This window comes from Halichoerus grypus, chromosome 7 (assembly GCF_964656455.1).
Source record: "Halichoerus grypus chromosome 7, mHalGry1.hap1.1, whole genome shotgun sequence".
Lineage (NCBI taxonomy): Eukaryota > Metazoa > Chordata > Mammalia > Carnivora > Phocidae > Halichoerus > Halichoerus grypus.
Window position 1 is genome coordinate 34338008 of NC_135718.1, and position 25957 is coordinate 34363964.

Here is a 25957-nt window from a genome sequence, read left to right on the forward strand (position 1 = left end):
GATATAAAGTGTATGAGTTTATAAATGCTTATAATTTTAGGGCAATGATTTGTGATCCCAAATCACTCATGATACTAGAAAACCACCCCCTTTCCCACTACTCTCAAAAATTGTTTACCCACAGCAATTTAAAAGGTTTGAATAATAAATTTACACAGGACAGTTGCTTACTGTTACCAAAATGAAAGGCAATCAAAATAGATATCTATATATATTCTTTCCACCTACAAATACTGCAATAAAATTTATCAAGATAAACAATTGCTAAACTAAATTTATTCACAAAGGACAAGGCAATTCGACTTCAGCTATTAATACATTGCCATTAATTTAAAAACCCTGAAAGACTGAGTAGTATAAACTGAATACACAATCCATGTTACAATTAAACACAATCTTCACTAGAATTTAAGCTCCATATGAGCATTTTTGGTTGTGTTCACTACATATACCAAGGACCTAGAATGGTACCAGGTATATGTAGGCAGTTAATATTTACTATATAAATTCAATAAATACTTGGGGCGCCTGGGTGGCTCAGTCGTTAAGCATCTGCCTTTAGCTCAGGTCATGATCCCAGGGTCCTGGGATCGAGCCCCACATCAGGCTCCCTGCTTGCAGGAAGCCTGCTTCTCGCTCTCCCACTCCCCCTGCTTGTGTTCCCTCTCTGGCTGTCTCTGTCAAATAAATTAATAAAATCTTAAAAAAAAAAAATTCAATAACTACAAATACTTATTAATTCATTATCAAATACCCAACTTCTAACCCAGAAGCAATAGAACAATTTATGTGTTACACATATTTCCTTAATCTTCTCAAGGATAAAACCTGCACTGGAGAAATAAACATATGGGCAGGTTTCTGAGCTAAATTCTGTCCCTCAAAAACTGCCACCCAAAAACCAAGCTGAGGAGAAGCCAAATTCATGGCAAGAATTATGAACTCTATTAATCTGTTGGGCTTGTCAGTATTCCTCAAATGAATCAATCAAGTATCTTTGTATTCAATTTGTATGCAGGGCCAGCCCACATTAAGATGATAGTAAATATAAAGAAGATGGGGGGGATATTGCCACACTGGTTGATTATAGGAGAATCTTAACTACCTTCTGTATGCCGAACACATGAATAGCATTTTATTGTTTTATAAAGTGCTTATATGTGTTCTCATTTGATACAAGCCTGTGAGGCAGGATATTCTCATTTTTTAAAAAATTTTATTTTATTATGTTGTTAATCACCATACATTACATCATTAGTTTTTGATGTAGTGTTCCATGATTCATTGTTTGCGTATAACACCCAGTGGATATTCTCATTTTTAAAAAAGATTTTATTTATTTATTTGATAGAGTGAGAGAGAGCACAGAGGGAGTGGGGGAGGGAGAAGCAGACTCCCCACTGAGCAGAGAGCCTGACATGGGGCTCGATCCCAGGGTCCCGAGATCATGACCAGAGCTGAAGGCAGATGCTTAACTGACTGAGCCACACAGGCACTCCGGATATTCTCATTCTGAGGATAGCCTCAGAATTTAAGTGCAAAATCACATTTTGCCGCTTACTAGTGGTAAAATGAAAATTTCACAATTACGGTCTCTAAAGTCTCTGGTCTCTAAAGACCAGTCTCTGAATGGTCTTGGGCAGAGCCAGGCATCCATCCATATACTTTTTTTAAGATTTACTTATTTAGGGGCGCCTGGGTGGCAAAGTCGGTTAAGTGTCTGCCTTCGGGCTAAGGTCATGATCCCAGGGTTGGGCTTCCTGTTCAGCAGGACAGTCTGCTTCTCAACCTCTCCCTCCGCTCATGTGCTCTCTTACTCTCTCAATTAAAAAAAAAAAAACAACTTAAATTTATTTATTTGAGAAAGTGCGTGTGCATGGGGGGGGGAGGCACCTGGAGGAGGTGGGGGGAGGGGCAGGTGAGGGAGAGAGAAAATCCCAAGCAGATGCCCAGTTGAGTGTGTGTGTGTGTGGGGGGGAGGCTAGATCTCAAGACCCTGAGATCATGACCCAAGCCGAAATCAAGAGTCGGACACTTAACCGACTGAGCCACCCAGGTGTCCCCCATGCATATTTTTAAAACGCTCTCCAGGTAATTCTAATGTGAAACCAGGTTGCAAACTACTGAGATAATAAAAGTCTTTGAATGTCATCTTAAGAATCTACGTTGAGGTACGTCAAAAAGGTACAAAAGATGAGGGTAAGCCAATATTATAGTCATCAGCTTTAGTAAACACAGAATTTCCAAGTTTCTGTTGAGAAGTTGTAAATGCCTCATGAATACTCCTTGGCTTTTTACTTTTATGGAAATCTCCAAAGAACATATGAAAGCCAGGTCATCTTTTGGACACAAAAACCCTTCTAAAAGTCATCTATGTAAGACTGAAAGCAGCAGACACTCAAAGGAAAAAAAAAAATCTAATTACAACATATCCTGCAACAGAATAGGGTCTCATTTGATTGGAACTGGCAGTGGAATGAAGAGGTCTCCTCTGGGCATTAGTAGTCCTTTGTAATTTGCCAGTATGCTAAATTATAATGAAGGAAAAACCTGGTAACTTATCAGACCCCTAAACAACTGGGGAAAATGACAAAAAAGTTCATACATTTGTTCATCAAATACTTACTGATGATCTACCGAGTACCAGGCTCTGTTCTAGGATTTAAGATAAATAATGAGGAAGTTTCTGCCTTCTAGGAGCTTAGAAATTACTTACATTAAAAAGGAGGCAGTCAATACAACCTGACCTGAATGCTGACCTCAAACAAGGGCTGGATTAATCACTGGATCATCCCAACTGAACAAAGTAAGTAACATGATTTTTATCAACATTGATGTCTCAAAATTCTAAGCTCCAGAGGAAATGTCTGTCACTCTGGGAGGAGATGTACTCTTGGGTGATTTGTGTTCTGGGTGTGGCTGATCCAAGCAGCTTTTAACTGGGTATAGTCTCACTTAAGGGAGGCCTTTCATTTCACATCTTACATACAGTTGGACCTTACTCAATACAAAGAACTGTACCCCCTGCTTAACAGGGTGGCAAGTGGTATGCTGACAATTGTAAGCAACCACAAACATTATGCATTAGCCTGTAGCATTGGCTATGCCAAGAATTTAAGACCTGGCTAGGGAGAAATGGAGATTGAGTCTCCAAAAACTCATGGTAGAACCCATGAACTAAAATCTGAACAGCAGAGGGCGGTGCAACCGATTTCTCAACAAGAGTTTCACAGACAGGAGCCCCCCAGAGATGGGCCACTGGCCTCAGTATAAGATAAAACTTTCTCAGTGAACTCAACGAATCATAAAATATGCTAACTGTTCAGTGTTGGACTTATGTGGCTGTTTTCCATAACCCCTACTCTGGTCTGACCGTTAAAGCTCCCTTGTGGATACGCCTGACCTTACAGTTTGGGGGTGGGGATGGAATGGGAGAAAGGAGGAATGAAATCAGACTCTCAGGCTTCCCAAAAGAATGCTTACCCTTGGTTTTTGGAAAGAGTCTTGAAACTGTAGGGGATCACTTCCCTGAAAGATAGTCTGGTTGTTCTTGCCAGTGACATCGCTGACAAACACGTTACAACATAGTTTTGGGGGGAGGGGAGGAGCGCAAGAAACCGAAAAAGAAACTAATTCTGTGGCTTTAACCCAAGCCCCTCTCACTTCAAAAGGGCGTTCCAACAAAACTAGACGCCACTCCCTAAGTTTCGCCTTAAGACTAAGCACCCGAACCACCCGCTCTGTCCTCCCCCAGCACGGACTCCAAACTTTCTGCCGCTCACACGGCCCCCCAGCCGTGGAACTCCTCCCGGCACGCCGGGCTCCGCTTACGGAGAGACTCGAGGCCGGGCGCGGGCAGGGCCAGAGTCGGAGGGAGAATCCGCGGCTCGCGTTCTTCCCCAAAGCTGACCGTACCTGTCCAGCATCTGCTGTAGGGCTTGGTCCGGCATCTTCCGTGGAGCCGGCGCACTCGGCCCTCCCCAGTGGACCTGGTCAGGGCCGGGCCCAGGGACAATAGCACTGAGAGGCGGCCGAGTAGGCCTCAGTCCGGCGGCAGCCGCGAACCCGCCGCCCAGCCTCCTGGGGTGGCTCCGCGAGCCCGGAGGCGGCGGTGCGCGTCCTGCGGGCGTCCGGAGGAGGCGGTGGAGAGCGAGGAGGAGGAGTCTGGGGCGGGGAGGCGGCGATAGCGGCCCGGGTTCCTGCCCGTCGGCCCGGGGTTCCGGTCCATGGACCGCGGGCGCCGAGTTGCTGCCGGCGGAGGAGCTACCTCTGTGAGGTAAGAGTCACCGCCTCCGTGCGCGCCGGGGTCACGACGCAAGGCGGCCCAGAGCAGCCTGGGAGATGTAGTCCTCGGACCGTCCCCGCTAGAGGCTGCACAGCCCGCCCCGACCACCGCCGCCGCGCCCGCCGCCGCCCGGCCGGCGCCCTCCCGTTTCCTTCCTCCAGGGGGAAAAATGTCCTTCGGGCCGCTTTCCAGGAAGCAGCAGGATGTGCCGCTGCACTGTCAGTAGCAACAAGGTCAGCCCTTCCTGCCTGTTTCTTTTCTCAGCTCTTGCCCTCAGGTGGGACCGAGCCAGGTGAGGGAAGGGAGCTGAAGGGCCATTTCTCGTCAGGGTCCCCAGCCCCGGTCGCGGCGTCGGGGCGGGCCGTGGCGTGGGTGGGGGTGGCAGAAGCGCCTTCAGAAGCCCTGGGGCTGGGGCCAGCCTCTGCCGCGTCTGAGCTCATTTTGGAGAGTTACACAACCCGCGCAAGGGGTTGGATGCACTGGTGCGGGAGGTTATTCCTAAGGGGTCGGTGGGGGGGGGGGGGGGGCTGCCTTGACCAGACGGTTCCCACCGGAGCTTCTCAGTGTGTGTTTTGGGAAGTGGCCGGGGTGAAAAGATTATTCTCTCCCTCTCTAGGAGCCTTCTAAAATGTGCCTGGTCTTTCAAGGGCTCGCCGACAGCCTCCAAATGGAACATGTTCGTGAATAAACAGCTCTTGCTTACTCAGCTGTGGGTTGTCAGGGGTGTTTGTTTCTCTCTCTGCTGCTGGTCACTGTTAACCATTTCCAGTCGCTTTGACACCTCCAAGCAGGTGGATGTGTGGGGGGGGGGGGGCGGAGGGGAATCAAAAGGGAAAAATCATCAATCACTCGTTGGGTTATTCTTTGACGCTCCAGGGACAGCTTTGGCGGGAGGAAAAAGCTGTTGGCTAAAACGAATGCGTCTTTTGGACGACCTGTGGCGTTCTCCAGTGCTGTGATTGGTAGGACGTCTGGTAGTTTTCCCTCGATTATGCCTCATTTCTGCTGCAAGATGTTTGACTTTTCTTTAAAATTAAAATGTGTCTTTATGCTTTTTTTAATGTGGAATTTTACAGTCAGCTCTTAATTCTCTGTTTAAAGTTTGCTTCCTGAGTATATTTGAACTAGAGTGTACGTTGCCAGAAACAAAACAAAACAAAACAAAAACATGTGAACAGAAGTTTATTTGGGCTCCAATTTCTGAAAGATGCTTTTATGAAAGGCTTTGGGAATTTACATGACGAATTATAATTAACGATTCACCTTTTTCTCATGAAATGTAAAACAGGCCCCCGCTAGTGGAGGGAAATAAGAATTTAGTTTACTCAGGGTGTTTGATGTTTTAAATTCCTATTTATTGCTCCTCCTACTGGGTAAGCCTTCCCTTACTGTGTATTTATCTCTTAAGTAGTTGTCCGCCAAGGAGATGAATATATACATCCTGCTCAAAAATTAGAATTTGATCCTAGCATATTAAGTAGGCTAGTGCCAACTCCATCTAGTTTTATGATTTACACTAAAACGAGTTCTCACCTCATTTTATAATTCCTATTTGAACCCAAAATTGGAAAGTAATATGATACAGTTCTGTTGATAGAGAAGCTGTGTGCAGATTAACCTTATTTTTTTTTTTAAAGATTTTATTTATTTATTTGTCAGAGAGAGAGAGAGAAAGCACAAGCAGGCAGAGGGAGAGGGAAAAGCAGGTGCCCCGCTGAGCAAGGAGCCCGATGCGGGAGAAGCAGGTGCCCCGCTGAGCAAGGAGCCCGATGCGGGACTCGATCCCAGGATACTGGGATCATGACCTGAGCCGAACGCAGACGCTTAACTGACTGAGCGACCCAGGCGTCCCAACCTTATTTTTTTAAAAAAAGGATTTTATATTAGATTTTCATGAAAAGTCTGTCTCCTGGCTGTGTCAAAAATCCTTTGAAATAGAAAAAAATGTGTATGTTATTCATCGTAACAGTGATTAGCACCTGACCTAGTAATTCCACCCCTTGTTGTTTACCCAAGAGAAATAAAAACATGTATCTAGACAAAATTTGTATACAAATGTTCATAGCAGCATTATTCCTAATAGCCAAAAAAAGTAGAAACAACCTAAATATCCACCAACTAATGAAAGGATAAATCAGATGTGGTACATCTACACAATAGAATATTATTAGATGATAACAGGGAATAAAGTTCTGATACATGCAGCAACATGGATAAGTCTTGAAAACATGCTAAGTGAGAGGAGCCAGTCACAAAAACCACATATTTATTATATGATTCCATTTATATTAAATGTTAAGAAAAAAATGCATAGAAACAGAAAGTAGATTAGTGATTGCCTAGGGCTGGAGGGATAAGAGAGAAAAGGGGAGAGATTGCTAATGAGTACAAGGTTTCTTTTTGGGGTGAAGAAAATGTTCCAGAATTAGAGCGGTAATAGTTATACAATGTTGTGCATTATATCTCAATTTAAAAAATAATATAAAACAAAATTAGATTCTAGTGGTGGCACACTTCTTTATACTAAAAAAATTGAATTGTACACTTAGTATGAGTGAATTTTATTGTATGTAAATTACATCTCAATAAAGCTATTAAAAGAATAATTAGCTCCATATAAAATGTTCATAAGGACATCCAAAGAGAAACGAATAGATAACTCATAATTCTTTATTATCAAACTTTAATTTTTTTAAAGATTTTATTTACTTATTTGAAAGAGAGAGAGAGAGCACAAGCAGGAAGAGCAGCAGGCAGAGAGAGAGGGAGAAGCAGACTCGCCAAGCACGAAGCCTAATGAGGGGCTTGATCCCAGGACCCTGGGACCATGACCTGAGCCGAAGGCAGAAGTTTAATGACTGAGCCGCCTAGGGCCCCTAGCCTGAATTTTAGTATTGTCTGTTGACTTTGTTGTCCTCAGCTCTTGCATTTAAAAATAAGACTCAGGGGTGCCTGGGTGGCTCAGTCGTTAAGCGTCTGCCTTCAGCTCAGGTCATGATCCCACGGTCCTGGGATCGAGCCCCACATCGGGCTCCGTGCTCCGCGGGAAGCCTGCTTCTCCCTCTTCCACTCCCCCTGCTTGTGTTCCCTCTCTCGCTATGTCTCTCTCTGTCAAATAAATAAATAAAATCTTACAAAAAAAAAAAAAACCCACAAAAAATAAATTAAAAAAATAAAAAAATAAAAATAAGACTCAGGGGGCACCCGGGAGGCTCAGTCCATTAAGCTACTGCCTTCGGCTTAGGTCATGATCCCAGGGTCCTTGAATTGAACCCCTGCATTGGGCTCCCTGCCCAGCGGGGAGCCTGCTTCTCCCTCTCCCTCTGCTGTTCCCCCTGCTTGTGCTCTCTCTGTCGACTAAATAAATAAAATCTTTTTTAAAAAAATAATAAAAGTAAGACTCAGGGCGCCTGGGTGGCCCAGTCGATTAAGCATCCAGCTCTTGGTTTAGGCTCAGGTCATGATCTCAGGGTCTTGAGAGCAAATCCCCTATCAGGCTCTGTGCTCAGCATGGAGTTGGCTTGTGACTCTCTCTCCCTTTCCCTCTGCCCCGCCCCCCTGCACGTCCTCTCTCTCAAATAAAGCAAGCTTAAAAAAAAAATGACTCAGATAGTTGGAATTATAATTTACTTTCTGATTTTGAAAGAAAAAAAGTCTTACTTAGATCTTAGTCTCACCAAAGGGGGAAAAAAGTTGAAATGTACTGCGTTTTACATAGGGTTAAAGTTTGTGGTAAATGATATTCATTTGGCCAAGAGAGTTATGCTATCCTAGAGAGTTATGAAATATATTAATAATTTTGTAATGGATTTAGAAATCCCTGAATACAGAATCACTCTAAATATGTCAGGCAATTTAAAATAGTATCTTACTTTAATGTTCTTCCATCACACTTGTTTTGAACTGTCTGCCAAAAGGGTCCCTGGAGGTATTCCATAGAGAAATAGTATAAAATAAACAGGTGCCCTCCAAAGAGAATTGTCATTTGCTAAATTTGTTGATAACTGCAGGCTGATACATTGCAGGCCACAGAAAGTTCTTCATTAATTCATTCCACAGATGTTTACGGAGGACTTATGACATGCCTGGGTACTCTAGGAGCAAATTAAACTACTATTTAAGAACATACAAACTCCCTAACAATGGTTATATTAAAAAAAATAAAATAAAACAGGGGCACCTGGGTGGTTCAGTTGGTTAGGTGTCCAGCTCTTGATTTCAGCTCAGGCCATGATCTCAGGTTTGTGGGATTGAGCCCCACATCAGGCTCCACACTCATTGGGGAGTTTGCTTGAGGATTCTCTCTCTCCCTCTTCCACTGCCCCTCCCCCTGCTCGTGGGCTTATGCACTCTAAAAAATAAATCATTAAAAAATAAAACAAGGTAATTGCATATGATGGACTACCAAATGAATGGCATGGAAATACAAAGTGATTTAGAAGTTTAGAGGCATTTGGTAGGGGCTGGTGTATTAAAGAGAACTTTGTGAAACAAAGGAAATTTAGGTTCTACCTTGTAGCAGTAGGAGGAATTGTAGGTGAATAGGTGAATTGTTAAGTGTATATAGGTGAGGTGGAGGAAGATCTTGAGTCTGGATAAGGATGAAAAGATGTAGAGAGAAGAGTTAACCTCTGTTACTAGAACTGTAGATCTCTGCTGAGTAAGAGTGAAAAATATATTTGGTTGGTTAAATAGGGAATAGTTTAAAAGGCCTTGAATCTATTAATTCTTTCAACAAATATTTATTGAACATGCAGTATTTATGTGACAGGTACTAAGCTAGGTACTGGGAATGCAATAATGAGCAAAAACAAGCATATTACCTACCTTTATATAGTTTATAATGAGAGAGAGATTATCACATAAATATTTTTTAATTTGTAAATGTGGTACATAGCGTTATGAGAGATTATAACTAGGGATTTGACCTAGACAGGGAAGTCAGGAAAGTTTCTCTCAGGAAGTGTCCATTATGCTGAAGCCTGAAGAAGAGCAAGAGTTAACTAGACAATGGGAGGAGGGATGAGCATTCCAGACCAAAGAACAGCATGTGCAAATATCCTGTGAAGGAAAGCCCTGTAATTAATAGGAGAGACTGAAACAAAAAGGGAACTTGGGGCAAGATGGAACCAAAAAAGGTCAATCAAGTGACAGACAATGAAGAACTTTGTACACCAATTTAAGGAATTTTGCCCTTATCCTAGAATCCTGATGGGAGGAGCAGTTTAGACATAGGAAATCCACTTCATTCTCTAGGAAATGGGAAGTTAATTTGTGGTTCCTAAACCAGAGACTCGCCCTGGAAATTCTGATGTGTGTGCCTTGTCGTTGTGCCCAATTAGCTGTTTTTTTGTTTGTTTTTGTTTTTTTTCAAACAAGTTCCCTAAGTGATTATTAGACCAGTAGTATCTCTGCGGAAATACTACAGTAGTCAAGAGCCTGGGTTTGAGTCTTAGTATTGCCACTCAGAAGCTCAGCAACTTTGGGCAGGTTATTGAATCTATTTAAGCCAAGTTTCCTCATCTCCAGGAAAAGAACTATAGAATTTACCTCATTGGATTACTGGGAGGATTAAATGAGAAAATTCATTTAAATTGTTCAGTACAGTGCTGGGCACGTGGTTAAGAGGTCCATTAGTGTTAGCTTTTAATTATTACTAAAAGTTCTTGAATAAAGGTGAGAGTGATTTAGGGGGATTAACTTTGAAGTTAGAAAATAAAGATTAGAAATAAAGACAAGTTAGATCTCAGTAACTTGGCCATGGTCTGTAACTCTTTTCAAGTTTGCTTAAACACAGCTGTTAGTGCTTGAAGATCCTTAGATAGGCTAAGTAGTTCTTAAGTAGATAAGGTGCCCATCTCTAAAGGACTTTTATGGGGAGAGTTTGGTCTCCAGAGTACATTTTACTGGCTTAGGATCTATAGGATTACTTTGAATTGACTTTGTTTAATTCTGTACAGAGGCTTCACTGGCCTTATAGAGGACAGTCTAAAACCTGTCTATCTTTATTTGCTACTTAGAGAATAGAGTCCTAAAAGCTTATATCCATTCTAATGCAGTAGATATTTACAAAGGGTAAGTAATTTTACATAATATCATCATCCAGTAACTTGCCTTCTCCTCCTCATAATTATGGTGGATGACCCATTACTTTTCATTATCATTGCTTAAATTCCTCTGTCTGGATTATGTGTCCCTGGGTTGTGCAATGGTATGTCAAAGGTAGGCAAAAATCAGAAGATAACATGTCACATATTCCCTCTTGTATCTTGTTCTGGAGTATCAGTTTATTAGAAAATGTACATGTAAGGAATATTTTTTCCTTTTCAAATAAACATGAATGTCATAGAGTAGCAGTTCTCAAAATGTGGTCTAGCAGACCCCTAGGGCTCCTTGAGAACCTTTCCAGGAGTATGTCAGGTCAAGATTATTTTCATAATACTAAAACATTATTTGCCCTTTTCACTGCATTGGCATTTACATTGATGGAACAAGCAATGGTGGATGAAACTGCTTGTACCTTAGCACCATTTAAGGCATTGGCACTAAACTGTACTAATGTTATATACTTTTCACCACCATGCACATGCAGTAAAAGTAAAACAAAAGTTCACTTAAGAATGTTCTTGATTGGGGTGCCTGCATGGCTTAGTCGGTTAAGCATCCAACTCTTGATTTTGGCTCAGGTCATGATCTCAGGATTGTGAGATTGAACCCCATGTTGGGCTCCATGTTGGGCATGGAGCCTGCTTAAGATTCTCTCTCTGCCCCCTCCACCCCTTGAGCACGCTCATGCTCTTTCTCTCTCTCTCTCTCTAAAAAAAAAGAAAGATTGTTCTTGACTAAGCAATAAAAAATATTTATTTCATTAAATCTTGACCCTTACATACACACATTTTTAATATTCTGTGTGGTGAAATGGGAAATATGTACACATTTGCATCCAAATATGACGGTTGTCTCAGATAAACACACACACACGTGATTGAGGTGCAAACTGAACTGGCTGCTCACGGCACACTATTTTTACCTGAAAGATTGACAAAAAATTTAAATTTTTGTGCTACAAAGGATACTGTTAAGAAAGCGAAAGGACATTCCACAGAGTGGGAAAAAAATTTTGGAAATCATGTATCTGAAAGGGGGCTTGTATCTAGAATATATGAAGATTTATTACAACTCTATAGTAGGAAGGCAAATAACCCAATTAAAAAATGGGCAAAGGATCTGAATAGACATTTCTCCAAAGATATACAAATGGCCAGTAAGTACATGAAGAGATGCTCACCAACATTAACTATTAGGGAGATACAAATCAAAAAAAGGACAAATGTCGGTGAGAATATGAAAAAATTGGAGCTCTAGTACACTGCTGTTGGGAAGATAAAATGGTGCAGCCACTTTGGAAAACAGTCTGGCAGCTCCTCAGAAGGTAAAACATAGTTTCCAAATGACCCAGCAGTTCCACCTCCAGGTCTATACCCAAGAGAAGTGAAAACATGTCTACATAAAAACTTGTAGATGAATATTCATAGTAGCATCATTCATAATAGACTAAAAGTGGAGCAACCCAATGTCCATCAAATAATGAATGGATAGATGAAATGTGGTATGTCAATGCAATGGAATATTGTTCAACAACCAAAAGGAATGAAGTGCTGATACATGCTACAAAATGGATGAACCTTGAAAACATTACACTAAGTGAAATAATTCCAAAGAACACATGTTCTAATATTCCATTTCATGAAATGTTAAGAATAGGTAAGTCTGCAGGGATAGAAAATAGATTAATGGTTGCCTAGGGCTGTGGCAGATAGGGCTTTGGGGGTGGTGACAACTAAGGTATGCAGAAGTTTCTTTTTGAGGTGATGAAATTGTTCTAAAATTGATTGCAGTGAGGATTGCAACTCTGAGTATACTAAGAGCCATTGAATTATAGACCTTCAGTGGGTGAATTATATGGTCTTTTGAATTATATCTCCATAAAGCTGCTATTTAAACTAATGCCAGATAAGGCACCTGGCTGGTTCAGTTGGTAGAACAAGTGACTCTTGATCTTGGGGTTGTGAATTCGAGCCCCACATTAGATGTAAAAATTACTTAAAATCTTTAAAAAAAATTATAACGCCAGAAAAAACCTTGAAATCCATTATTAGTAGACTGTTTTAATAACGTATGACATAATATGATATAGCTGAACTATTTAAACGAATGAGATATTTCTATACAGGCCATAAGGAAAAGTTGCCAAAGATATAGTAGCCATCAGTTAGGACTTTTGTTGTTGTTCCACAGAAATCAGCTAGCTAATTCAGCCCCTTTAGGGGACATTTGTTAATGTCTGGAGACATTTTTGATTGTTACACAGGGGATGCTACTGGCATCTGGTGGGTAAGACCAGTGATGCTGCTAAACATACTGCAATGCACAGAACAGCCCCTCAGAACAAAGAATTATGTAGCTCAGAATGTCAGTAGTGCTGGGCACCTGGCTGGCTCAGTCGGTGCAGCGTGGGACTCTTGATCTCGGGGTTGTGAGTTTGAGCCCCACGTGGGGTGTAGAGCTTACTTAAAAAAAGAAAATCTTTAAAAAAAAAAAATGTCAGTAGTGCTGCGGTTGAGAAATGCCAAACTAACAACCAAAGGGAAATTCACTGGGAAGATATGGGTTAGTTCACAAGATTGGAGGTAAGGCAGGAGAACCAGGCTAGAACAGTGAAGTAGCAGCCACCCCAGAGAACATTGCTAGCAGGGACATTCCTCATGCTTAAATGGGTTCAGCACTGGAATTCAGCACTGTTTTTATTCTGCTCACAGTTCAAAATCTAAGGATGGAGCATCTAATCAGTCTTTCTTGCTACTTAGCTAAGAGTGGGCAGTATACCTTAAATGAATGAAGGCGGTTCCTCAAGGAAGTATATTCATTCGCAAATACTTATTGACCATATGTTTTTGTTTCAGGTTTTATTTAGGTGCTGGGGATAGAGTACAGTGAAAGAGATGAAAAGACCCTTGTGGAACCTATATTAATAAGACACTAAATCAGGGCAAATCTTTAAGTAATAGCTTAAAGAAGGTAGGATAGTTGCCAAACACCAAAACCAATAAATACTAACTACATATTCAGTGAAAAAAGCAGGTAGTTGATAGTATCTGTAGTACTATCCCATTTACTTGTTTTATTTTATTTTATTTTAACTTTAGGATTTATATGTAAGGAAATTTCTAGAAGGATATGTAGGGAATTGTTTTTTAAAAAATATTACCTCTGGATGGTAAGACTGAATATGGGGAGAAGAGCTTACTTTTCATTTTATTACCTCATAATGTTTTCATTTTCACCATGAGCATGTATTTTATAGTTAAATTTTTTTGTTTAATTAGATTAAAAAGTAACAGAAGAAATCCTTGATGCAAGTGAAGGACGATTAAAAACTTTTAAAAAGTCACAATATTGTGGTGTTTTGCTTATTATGGAAAAAGCTGAAAGGAAGAAAGAACATCTGACTGGAAAGTATGGCCTGTAATCATTTAACAAATATTTGTTGAACACCTTGCTGCCTTAAATCTTTTTTGGAAAAGGTGGAGTAAAAATAAACTTAATATCAAGCCACAGCCATGTGTGAGGCACTCTGTGAGGTGCTATATCTGGGACAGGATTAAAATTTGAAAAAGATCTGACAACTGCCCTCACTGGTGCTTGTTGGCCTCTGTTTGTTGAATACCAAATATGGGGCATGTGCTGGACCCTCTACACACATTATTTCAAATCCTAACAACAACCTTACCAGATAGGTATCTATGTCTCCCGTTTTACAGATGAGAACATTGAAAATTGGGAAGATGAAGTCATAGCAAATAAGTGGCGTAGCTGACTTCACATTGACGTATGAAGACATATCTGACTTCACTGGAGAACAGTATATGACTATGTGAGTAGTCTTTAAACAAGTAAAAAAGAAAGCGATTTATTACAAGAGCAATCACAGGACTACCCTTCATTAATTTTTGAAGAATTTTACTAGATAAGTATTCCAGGAGCTCAGAGAAGGAAAAAGAGATTGCTGCGTATTGGTGGTCTGGGCAGGCTTCCTAGTTGGAGGAGTGGTTTGAATTGGGTCTTGAAGGATTATATAGATATATGAAAAGAAAGAGTGTCAACTTTTACAGAATGCCTGCTTGAGGCTAGAAACTTCTCACCTAAACCCAATAGCCCCGTTTGAGAGGTGAGAAAACAGAGGCCTCTCCTTACCTCCACCACCTACTAGGGATAGGCAATTAACAGGCATTAATTTTTGGCAGTCTGATAGGTGCAAAGTGAAATTCATTGTTACAGCCAAACACTTACCTCTGGTTTGTAGCTTCTGTGTTTTAAGTCTTGGGTAAGATGAATTAATGATAGAAGAGAAAGTGTACATAATAAACTAATAGACCAGGATATACCCTTTTGGGCGAATAGATATTCAGCATACGTACTTTTTCTCTGCTTAGGGAGTTTTAGGCCTTTATGAGGGTGTTTTATCTAATTTGAGTCTCTACAGCTGAAATCTCAACTTGGTAATTCTGAGGAAGGTCATCCATTCAGTCATTTGTTTAACATTTCTTGAGCTCCAACTTTGTACCGGACACTGTAGGAGGAGATATTGGGGATACAAATATATGAACCGTACACTGTTACACTGTTCTTGTCATCAGGTTGCTTACAATTTAATGGAAGAGACAGGTAGTTGTGTTTATAATATATGGAAATGTGAACCAGTATTTTTGTACATACTCTGAGAAACCTAGGAGTCCTCCTTGAGTCATTTTTCTCCCTTACCTCATCCTCCTACCTTTCAGTCAGTCACCAAAATGGTCCATATTTCTCCTAAATGTTTCTCAAATACAATTGTTTCCATTCTTCCAGCCTTCACCTCCGTCCAGTTGACTGTCATCTCTTACCTTGGACTACTTACAAGTCTCAAATTGGTCTCCCCACATTTGCTTTCACCCCCCCTTCAACTGATTTGAAAATTGGCCTTCTAGTCTGCTCTTTCTTCCTTTGATTCTCCAGTAGAATGACCTTTTAAGAAATGTAGAACTAAAAATAAAAGAAATGTAGAACTGATCATGAAAATCCTTCTGTGGCCTATTTTAAAGCCTGGTGAGAAAGAGCCAGTGAAAATCATAAATTTAAATTTAGCAATTTTGGAGAAAAGGGAATAATTAGTAAATTGTATCTTCTAGAATCTCAGCTTCACGAGGGCAGGGACAGGGACCAAGGGACCATACCAGTTTTGTTCAATATTATATCCTCAATATCTAGCACAGAGCATGGCCAATGGCAGGTGTTCAGTAAATATTTATTGAAGTAAAAAAAAAGGAAGGAACGAGGGAAGGAAGGAAGGAAGGAAGAAAGAGAAAGAAAGGAAGGAAGGAAGGAAGGGAGGATGGGAGGGAGGGAGAGAAAAAAAGGACCCTTCTGGGGCTCCTGGGTTAAACGTCCGACTCTTGGTTTCAGCTCAGCATAGGATCTCAGGGTCGTGAGATGGAGCCCCATGTTGGGCTCTGCACTCAGTGTGGAGTCTGCTCAAGATTCTCTCTCCATCTCCGTCCCCGTCTCCCTCTCCCCCCATTCACAGGGGCAGGCATGCCCATGCATGCACTCTCTCTCTCTCTCTCAAAAAAAGGACACTTTTAAGGCTATAATGAACCCTGTAACGTTTGATTGGAATTGGAGGTATCAATACAACTCATGATTTTATAGATATAGATAACACAGATGTATGCATAAATATACTTTTTAGCTCTATCTGCTGAGAGAGCCTAAGGCAATGACACCCCAGAACCAGTGAATATACCAAGTGGTGTCTCAACCCAGGCTCTTTAAAGAAATTATCTCTTTGCTAATTCCAAACTGGAGCAGGAAAAGTACATGAGCTGGAACATCTGCAGTGCCAGAAAGTAGGGATGTGCTCAAAAAAAAGACCTACAATCAACCTGAAGGGATTCCAATGGGACAGGGGACATTTTGAGCAACAAAATAATAATAGTAATGAATTACAACTCCTGGAATAAAATATGAATCCATGAGTCATTACTGATAAAAAATAAATGAATAAATCAGGGGAGAAGGAAAAAAATCTTCCTTAGAGTAGCATTGCGGCTAATGTAGAAGAGTTGATGAAAAGATTTCACCATTTGCAAATACCACAGAAATAACTGATGCAGGCAATGGATGCTAAAATTATTGGGTGAAAGTACACTGAGAAACAGTATTCACATAGAAAATATCTTCCCAAAGTAGGGGTGCTTAGGAGGCTCAGTTGGTTAAATGTCTGACTCTTGATTTCAGCTCAGATCGTGATCTCATGGGTCGTGATCTCACGGGGTTGTGAGATGTGAGATTGAGCCCTGCGTCAGGCTCTGAGATCAGTGGGGAGTATGCTTGAAGATTCTCTTCCTCTCTCCCTCCCCTGACTCACTCTTTCCCTCTCTCTCTCAAATAAGTAAATCTTTTTTTTTTTTTTAAAGATTTTATTTTTATTTATTTATTTGAGAGAGAGAGTGAGAGAGAGAGAGAGCACAAGAGGGGGGAGCGGGAGAGGGAGAAGCAGACTCCCTGCTGAGCAGGGAGCCCGATGCGGGACTCGATCCCGGGACTCCAGGATCATGACCTGAGCCGAAGGCAGTCGCCTAACCAACTGAGCCACCCAGGTGCCCCTCAAATAAGTAAATCTTAAAAAAAAAAAAAAGTATCTTCTCAAAGATATTTAAGTAAAAAGTGAATAGTTTTACAGTGGAGAAACTGGCAGACACTACCTTAACCAAGTAATCAATGTTAACATCACAGTTGGACAAATCCACATCATTTTCCCTCTGAAATGATGCACTGAGAAGGACACAACATCACTTTTGTGGTATTATTGCCAAAAATGTATAACCTGAATTTGATCATGAGGAAACATTAGATAAACCATAATTGAAGTACATTCTATCTAATAACTGGCCAGTGCTTTTCAAAAGTGTCAAGGCCATGAAAGATAAACACTGAGGAACTATCCCATATTAAAGGAAACTAAGGAGACATGACAATAAAACCAATATGTAATCCTGGATTGGATTCTGAGAAGGGACATTAGTTGGTAAAATAAGGTCTGTAAGTTAGATAATAAGTATTGAATCAATTGATTTTGACGATTCTACTGTGGTGATTTAAGTTGTTAACATTTGGAGAATGTGGTTGAAAAGTATAAGGAAATTCTTTTTATAATTTTGCAATTCTGAAATTATCTCAAAATGAAAGGATTTTTAAAAAAGCAAAATAAAATCCTACTTCTAATGGCTTTATATTGCCCTTGCTTACTTGCCAGTTTCCCAACTGAACCCTAAGCTCCAGAATGTGGCTACTGGCTTTCTTCCTTAGTTCCTGAGTACACTGTGCCACCTCCTCTCCAGAGCCTGAAGGTAGCCAGAAGCATGGTATTCTCTTTGCATAGAGCATACTTCCTTTGAACTTTATCCTTTTGTTCTTCAAGGCTCATCTTGCTTACTTTAGAAAACATTCTGTCTTCCTAATCCAGGTCTTGACATCATATGGTTTCATACATCTGGTACTTTTTCATAGCATTTTTATCACAACTTCTATGAAATTATTTATCATGATATTGACTAAGGCCTCACCCACTGGAAATTAATGTTTATAAGAGATGGAGGGATTGTGTCTTCTTGCCCAAAGTTATTTCCCTAAAGCCTTATACAGGCTTTCAATGACTATTTGAGGAATTAATGCAAGTCACGCAGTGGAGCATTCCTCTAATCCCTGTAACAACTTGGGTGAGGGATGCCTGGGTGGCTCAGTTGGTTAAGCGTCTGCCTTTGGCTCAGGTCATGATCCCAGGGTCCTGGGATCGAGTCCCACATCAGGCTCCTTGCTCGGCAGGCTGCCGCTCCCTCTATCTGCCGCTCCCCCTGCTTGTGCACTCTCTCTCTCTCACAGATTTAAAAAAAAAAAAATCTTAAAAAAAAAAAAAAACTTGGGTGAAATTGGACACAGGAGACATTTTAGGTTTGGGGAGATGAAGGTGGGGACCAGAATTGGTGGCAGTGACAGAAGAGGATAGAGGAGTCTCATCACAGAAGGAGCCATATGAGTTGATAGAAGAGAAGGAAGAGTAAAAAATGGCTCGGGTTTAATCATCAGCTGTATAAAGATGCACAATCGAAATGGTACTTGAGTCACGTTTCCAGCAGTATTTTTTAAAGTGTGTTCCTAAGTATTTGAATATGAAGTCTGTTTATTTTTAATAAAAATGCTGTGTGCTCATAGTAAGATACTATATTACATAGTAAAACTTAGTGTTCTGGTGAAAATACTAATTAGCATGCCATATATATATATATATATATATATATATATATATATATATATATATATATATATAAAATCATAATCCAATCCAGGATTACATATTGGTTTCATTGTCATGTCTCCTTGATATACTAAACTTTACTAGAGTCTTTTCATTAAAATGCTATATACTCATGGTAAAATACTGTGCACCATGATAAACATTAGACAGTAAAACGGACTATATGAGAATACCTGAATATCCCTCTGTATTGGATACTGTGATGCTTCAATCCATATCCTCTCTTCATAGCTAAAGTGCTTATCCCATAGGTGATGGAAATACTAGCTCCTGAAGGTGTGAATGTGAAGCTTTGTTTTGTTTTTACTGGGAATTGCTTTAGGATGCAGGGAACTGCCTACTTTAGTTTATGCTCCCTGGAGCCCACAGTCAGTGACTGGCTAATTTAAGATGCAAAGATTAAGCTTCCTTGCCTCATTTGAGGCAAGTCTGAGGGCCATTTCAGCTCCAGAGCTCATCACAAGGTCAGCTGAGTACTCAGTTGTAACCACTTTGGGGGTCAATATATTTCTCTTGACTCTTCCTGCCTTCTTCATTTCATTGTAGATGTATTTGCCAATTGTGTCCTATCTGCAATAAAACATTTGCATGCAAAACTTGGTCTCAGAATCTGCCTCCAAGGAACTCAACATATGACATGGTCTAATCTGCCTACCCCCTAAAGGTTGTGATCATTGGAACCTCTTTGTGTGTGTGTATGTCTGGATATTCTACCCCAACACACAACTTCTAAAAGAAAGTCGTAAGAAATATAAAAAAAAAAGTGCCCAAAGTAAATGCACAACTTGATGAATTTTCAAAACTTGGCAGTATTTTTTTTTTAAGATTTTATTTATTTATTTGAGCTAGAGAGAGAGCACGGGAGAGCGCACACACCAGCGGGGGGCAGGGGTAGAAGGAGAGGAAGAAACAGACTCCCCACTGAGCAGGGAGCCAGACCCAGGGCTGGATGTTCAGGATCTGAGCTGAAGGCAGACGCTGACTGAGCCACCCTGGTGCCCCTCTGCAGTATTTTTATGAAAGAAAGAACAAGGAAAGGATTTTGGATAGTGTGAGAACCACTTATATTTACAACTTCCTCATGGTGGAAATTTTGAGAGAGGGGTGTATTGCCAAGGGAAGTTGGAAGTTTCTCAGATTTTAAAAGAGTGGTTATCTTTTGGTTGACTGCAGTGCACTCTGAAATGAGAGGAACATTCTAAGTCTATAATACATTTAGGTGAAAAGGGGAAAATAATGAGTATGAGGAACCAGAAGAGAGACTGTGAATCATTTCACTAGGAAGAGAGAGAAAAAGATGATCTTCCAGAAAGTCAAATATCTATAAATCAAAAATGTCAAAATATTACTAAAAATTTGAGTAACCAAGATTTTCCTATGAATCAAACTTAATACTATTTATAGCTCAACCTAAGCTCTTTATACTACTGTTTATTTTAAGGTAAAATTTCAAGAATCCATCCATGATTTCGTTCATCAGTGATAAACATAGCTTTTCACTGAGGGTGTCCAGTTCACTTGCTATCTCTACCACCACCACCCTCGTCTTTTCTGGCCTGGATGATACAATAGCTGGCCTCCCAATCAACTCTGCTTCCACTCTTAGCCTAACTACAGTTCTCCACAGAGAACCACAGGTCTTTTTGAAGCTTAAAGCAGATCATGTCACTGTTTTGCTTAAGACTCTCCAGGGGATTCCCATCACACTTAGAAAAAAATCCAAAATCTTAACTTAGCCTAAAAGGCCCTACATGATCTGGCTCCTGCCCTACCTTCCAGATCGCATCTTGTACCACTTTCCTCATTGTTTACTTGCTCTCTAGCTACAGTAGATTAGATGTTCCTCTAAAACGGGTCAGAAAACTAAGGCAGGGGCCAAATTTTGCCAGAGGCCTATTTTTATACTGCCAGAGGACTAAGAATGATTTTTACATTTCTAAAGGATTGTAAAACAACTACAACAACAAGAACAAAAACAGTTATATTCAGGAGAACTTATGTGACTTGCAAAGCCTATAATATTGACTGTGTGGCTCTTTTACAGAAAAAGTGTGCCAACCTCTCCTCTAAAGGCTTATTCCTCCGCTGTTAGGATCTGTTCATTAGCTGTTCCCTTTGCATCCTGCACCACCAGTTTTTGCATGGATGGGTCCTTTTAATTCAGGAGCAAGCTTAATTCAGGTATCATTGAGACCTTTAATGATCATCTAATCTAAATATCCTACCAGATTCTCTCAGTCACATCACCCTTTTGTTCTTTTTAACACTTATATTTATCTGATATTTTCTTATTTATTTTTATTTTTCCAACAACCATTCCTCCCTTCCCCCATGTAGGAAGAACTTTTCTTCCTTGTTTACTACTGTTGAGTGTTCTTGATCTTGCATTTGGATGGAAGAGAGCAATAGTGAATGCTGGGAGCCTACTGCATAGTAGGTGCTCAATAAATGTGTTGAATGAACGAATTTGTAGATTATTTCTGTAAATGAAATTTAGGGTTTGTGCTTTCTTTTTTTGTCCTCTCTTTTGTAGGGAGGACCTACAGTGCAAACAGCAATGAAGAGCCACTTTATAAAGGAGAGGCAGGGGCACCTGCCTGACTCTTGATCTTGGCGTCTTGAGTTTGAGCCCCACATTGGGTGTAGAGATTACTTAAATAAATAAATAAACTTTAAAAAATGAAAAGGAGAGGCAAAACAATGTCTTCCCCTTAAGAGAACAGATAAACTTCTTTTCCTCCTCTCTGCTCTCCCTGGGAGAGACCATTTCTAGAAGAGTGGGATGTTTCAAAGGGATGTCTCAAGAACTTCTTATTTAAAAAAGAAAAAAAAAGAGGAAGGAAAACCTTTCTTCTTTTCATTTTTTCTTTTGAGAGAAGAGTTTTTCAGAATAATAAGACTAATTGAGGTCTCATTCTCTAAGAGACTCTCAGGCTTTTTGGTGAAGATGGGTTTAACACTAAGATGAGCCAGGCCTGGGCTCAAAAGAAAAGCCAAGGATGCTCTGAATAGGGCTTGTTCTCAGGGATCAGGTATGGAGGAGAAAGATAAACAACCACAGGTCCTAGATTTTTCTGGAGTTTATTTAAGATTATTAGACCACATGTTTTCACTTTTGTTTGGAAACTATATGGTTACTAAAGTAAGAAGCAGTGGGAGGCAGAAGCCTGATTGTAAAGAAGAAAATGTGGGCACTGGTCTAAGTCCTCTGGGTTGTGGCTGGGTATGACAGGAGGTAAGGGATAAGAGTTAGGCTTTAGAGGTTGAGTTTTGGAGTCAAAATAGACCTGAGCTTATTCATTCACAACTTACGTCACCTTGGGCAAATTATTTAGCATTTATAAGCCCTGGTTTCCTTATGTAAAAATGAGAATGATAGCTTCTGTCTTTTTAGAGTTATTATGAGGATTAACTGATAAGGCATATAAAATGCCTAACTAGATGCCTACATAGACTAAGTGGTCAGTTAGTATGAATATCATCATCATCATCATCATTGTCATCACCAGATGATGAAGAAATTCTCTCAATCCACTGATTTTGGAGCTAATGATAAAATCTATATCCTGTGGCACTTTAAGAATATGTCCCACTGTACTCTGCTTCCATAGTAGGGAACACAGGATATAGAAAGAGGTGGGATAAGAAATGTCTGGATAGCAAGATCGTTTTTGCTACAAGAAACATGGGCTTAACATAGGTCATTTGACTCCCAATATTAAGTGGAAAGGAGACAAGGAAATCTGTACTTGAGTGTAGACCTTCCAGATAAATACATCTGCCTGTCAGTATTAGCTTTGGATTTCATACACTGACCTTTATTGCTTTATAGTTTATTAAAAATGCCCTCATATACACTAATATAATTCTGATTTAGGTAGGGCAGCTGTTACTATAATCTCTATTTAATTCTAGAGGAAACAAAGACTGAGAAATTGAGAAGATGGGTTTTAGAATCATATTGCAGGGTTTAAATCCTGGCTTCTCCACTTACCAACAGTGTAACCTAGGGTAAGTTACTTGGACTTGCAGAGCCTCAATATTTTCATCTCTGAAATGGGGATAATGAAGGTACATAACCTCTTAGGGTTGTGTGCAATTATTCATCATGTAAACAAAGTACATGACAGAGCAAATAGTATGTACTTAATAAATATTTGTTTTTGTTATTTCCTAGGGTCAGGCAGCTAACAAGTGGTAATGCTGGTATCTAAATTTAGATAATTGGATTTCATATCCAATGTCCTTTCCACACACCACCTCCCATAATATTAATAATGTTGATTCCCTGCCACTGTGATGATGTATGATCCATTAACATTAGAGCAGGTGGTCCAATTTGTTTTTCCAAAAGTGATAGGAGATCCGTCTAAACTATCCCTCTTGGTACAGTTGGCACACATATCTGATTCTCAGTTTCCTCAATAAGAGAACAGCTATGACCTCAGGACAGAGCTGCACCAAAAAGCTCTGGATTTTGGTTCAGCTGTTTGTAGCAAAGTGCTGAAGATACTGGTCTGCCACATGAGAAGACAGAGATAGCCTGCATTAAACTGAGCCAATGGGAGACTTGCGTGTGTAGTTGAAAAAGTATGTTACCTAGTGAGTTGGAAGACCTGAATTCTAATCTTAGATCCACTACTTAACTATATCTTGAAACATCTTTGAACCTGGGCTTCCACATCTTTATTTTTTATTTTTCTAGCTTTATTTAGTATAATTGACATCCACAAACTTTAAAGTGGGGATCCCAACGGTTATCCTTGGGACTGTTACCTGTTCATACAGTCCCTTTGTAAAAATTAGGAATAGGTGCCTTTTTTCCCAAGTAGATGCAGCTCTGCATTAAGGTTTATGGGCTGGGTGAGCAGAACATGGACTAGATTACTTCTCCACTAGCCTCGGAAGCTAGCCTTCTGGTGCATTGCACAATCTGCAGAAGTGAATGTAAGGGCCCTATGCTGTCTATTCACTGCACAGGGCTGTTAACATCAAGTGAGATAATAAAGGTGAAAGAGTTTGGTAAAGTCTAATCTCCTCTGTGAATGTAAGGCACTGATATTACACAAACACCATTTGGTTTCAAATACTAGGACCCAAGGGCTACCTGGGTAGACATACTGACTGTTACCCTTCCTTTTGTTGTGATGATCCCTCTGATTGTTAACTTGTACAGCATCTATAAATTACTGGCTGTTAAAGCAGATTATGGCAAAGAAAGGTTCTCTCCATCACTTTCAGGCCTGGACCAGTCTTGCTCTTGAGATCCTTAAAGACTAAAATCAGTTCTTTTGATGATTCATTCTCTTGAAGACATGTTGTTTTTAGAATACCCTGGAGTGGGACTGGGTCTTGCCCATGAGTGGAATTTGGAATCCTTTGGTTAGAGATTATCTCTGGTTTTCAGGCAAAGGTCATTGTATAAAAGCTTTGTATCAATGGGAGAAAGAAAAGTTGCTGAGCCACAATTTTCCCTCTTTTCATACCTTTGAAGCCCAAGCTGTGTCCTAGGCTGTATTGATCAAGTAGGACAAGAGGATCTGCTTGTATGAGTCACTAACAAAAAGACAGCTTTAGAATTAGACAAAGCTTAAATTAGGTCCTAGGATCTGGCATTTACTAGTTTTGTAACTCGGACAGGTAAATCACCTTTCTAAGTTTCCATTTTTGTCATCTGGAATTAGGGACATTAACGGTATTTATCTCATGGGTTTTTTGCAAGGATTAAATGAACTAATATGTAGAAAGCACTTGGCATTTTATCTAGCACACAGTATGTGTTCCATAAATGTTAGCTCTTATTAGTAAGCTCCCTGCAAAATACTCTACCAGACTTTGTTGTGCCTTCCCAAGAAGCTTAGAGAAAAGATAAATAGAAATGCAAAGCAATAAATGCATGATACAGATAGAGGCTATTGTCAGGAACTGGTGTTTGAAGGAGGCTCTGAAGAAAGGTGAGATTAAGATAAGTAGAAAGGATGAGGAGGGCATTCCATATGGGATCAGTAACATTGGCAAGCTTCAGACCTTGAGTCGACCACCTTGCTTGGAGAAGTGGGAATAATACTATTTGGGAACATAGGTTAGGATTACAAGGGAAGAGCCCTAAAAACTAGGGTAAGTGGTTGACCCTTGTTCTATAGATAATGATAAGTGACACGATGAACCTTGTGCATAGAAATGTCTAGCAGGTGGTTGGAAAGCTCTTAGGAAAATGCTCCTATACATAGCTAAAACTTTGGGAATAGAAGTTGAAACTGTGGAAGCTGGTATATGATACCTCTCAGGCCAGCTCCCTGAGTGGTGCCTGTTGACTCCAATTTAGTGAGGGTGGCTTTTGAACAGCATATAAAGTGAAATGGTGAAGCTGTCAGGAGATTTGAAGACAACTTAAAACATTAACTGGGGAAGGTTTGCTTCTCTGAAGTCTTCTGAAAGACCATGTGGCCTCTTAGAATAATTTTTTAATGGAAATTTAAAATATAAAATGAAATTAGTATAGTGGGAGAAAAATGACCCATTTAAGCTTAATTATATTTTCTGAAATTATTCTGCAATTTTTACATTCTTCAGAGGGTTCTTATGACTGAGTTACCATGATGAGAGTAGGAAAATGAATAAGATCTAGTAAAGGGAGGTAGCTGTATCAAATCAGCAAGTTTATTTATTTGTTTTTAAAGATTTTATTTATTTGAGAGAGAGAGTGAATAAGAGAGAGAGAGTATGAGCAGGGGCAGAGGAGAGGGAGAAGCCAACTCCCTGCTTAGCAGGGAGCCCCAACACAGGGCTCCATCCCAGGACCCTGGGATCATGACCTGAGCCGAAGGCAGACTTAGCCAACTGAGCCACCCAGATACCCCAGGGCACTTTTTTTTTAAGAGTACAAATTTAGGGGCACCTGGGTGGCTCAGATGGTTGGGCATCTGCCTTCGGCTCAGGTCATGATCCCAGGGTCCTGGGATAGAGCCCCGCATCGGGCTCCTGGCTCAGCAGGGAGCCTGCTTCTCCGTCTCCCTCTCCCTCTCCCTCTGCATCTCCCCCGGCTCATGCTCTCTCTCTCTCTATCTCTGTGTCTCAAATGAATTAAAAAAAAAAATCTTTAAGAAAAAAGAGTACAAATTTAGTTACTCTGTAAGTTTACAAATTTTTATTTTAAAGATTTTATTTTTAAGTAATCTCTATATCCAACATGGGGCTTGAATTTACAACCCCGAGATCAAGAGTCACATGCTTTCCTGACTGAGCCAGCCAAGCGCCCC

The 25957-nt window shown here is 40.4% G+C and overlaps 2 protein-coding genes across 3 annotated transcripts in view; one reads left to right on the top strand and one right to left on the bottom strand.

The window, feature by feature from the left end:
- MARCHF5 (membrane associated ring-CH-type finger 5) overlaps window positions 1-4283 on the bottom strand; it is a 49251-nt gene extending 44968 nt beyond the window's left edge. Inside the window, exon 1 of the mRNA XM_036079074.2 lies at window positions 3916-4283. Coding sequence (XP_035934967.1) covers window positions 3916-3950 — 35 coding nt within the window. The 5' untranslated portion in view covers window positions 3951-4283. The remainder of the gene's footprint in view (window positions 1-3915) is intronic.
- CPEB3 (cytoplasmic polyadenylation element binding protein 3) overlaps window positions 4237-25957 on the top strand; it is a 188122-nt gene continuing 166401 nt past the window's right edge. Inside the window, exon 1 of one of the 2 annotated variants that reach the window (XM_078077370.1) lies at window positions 4237-4577. The gene's annotated coding sequence lies outside the window, so the exon portion shown is untranslated. The remainder of the gene's footprint in view (window positions 4578-25957) is intronic. The other variant, XM_078077363.1, reaches the window with a different exon arrangement.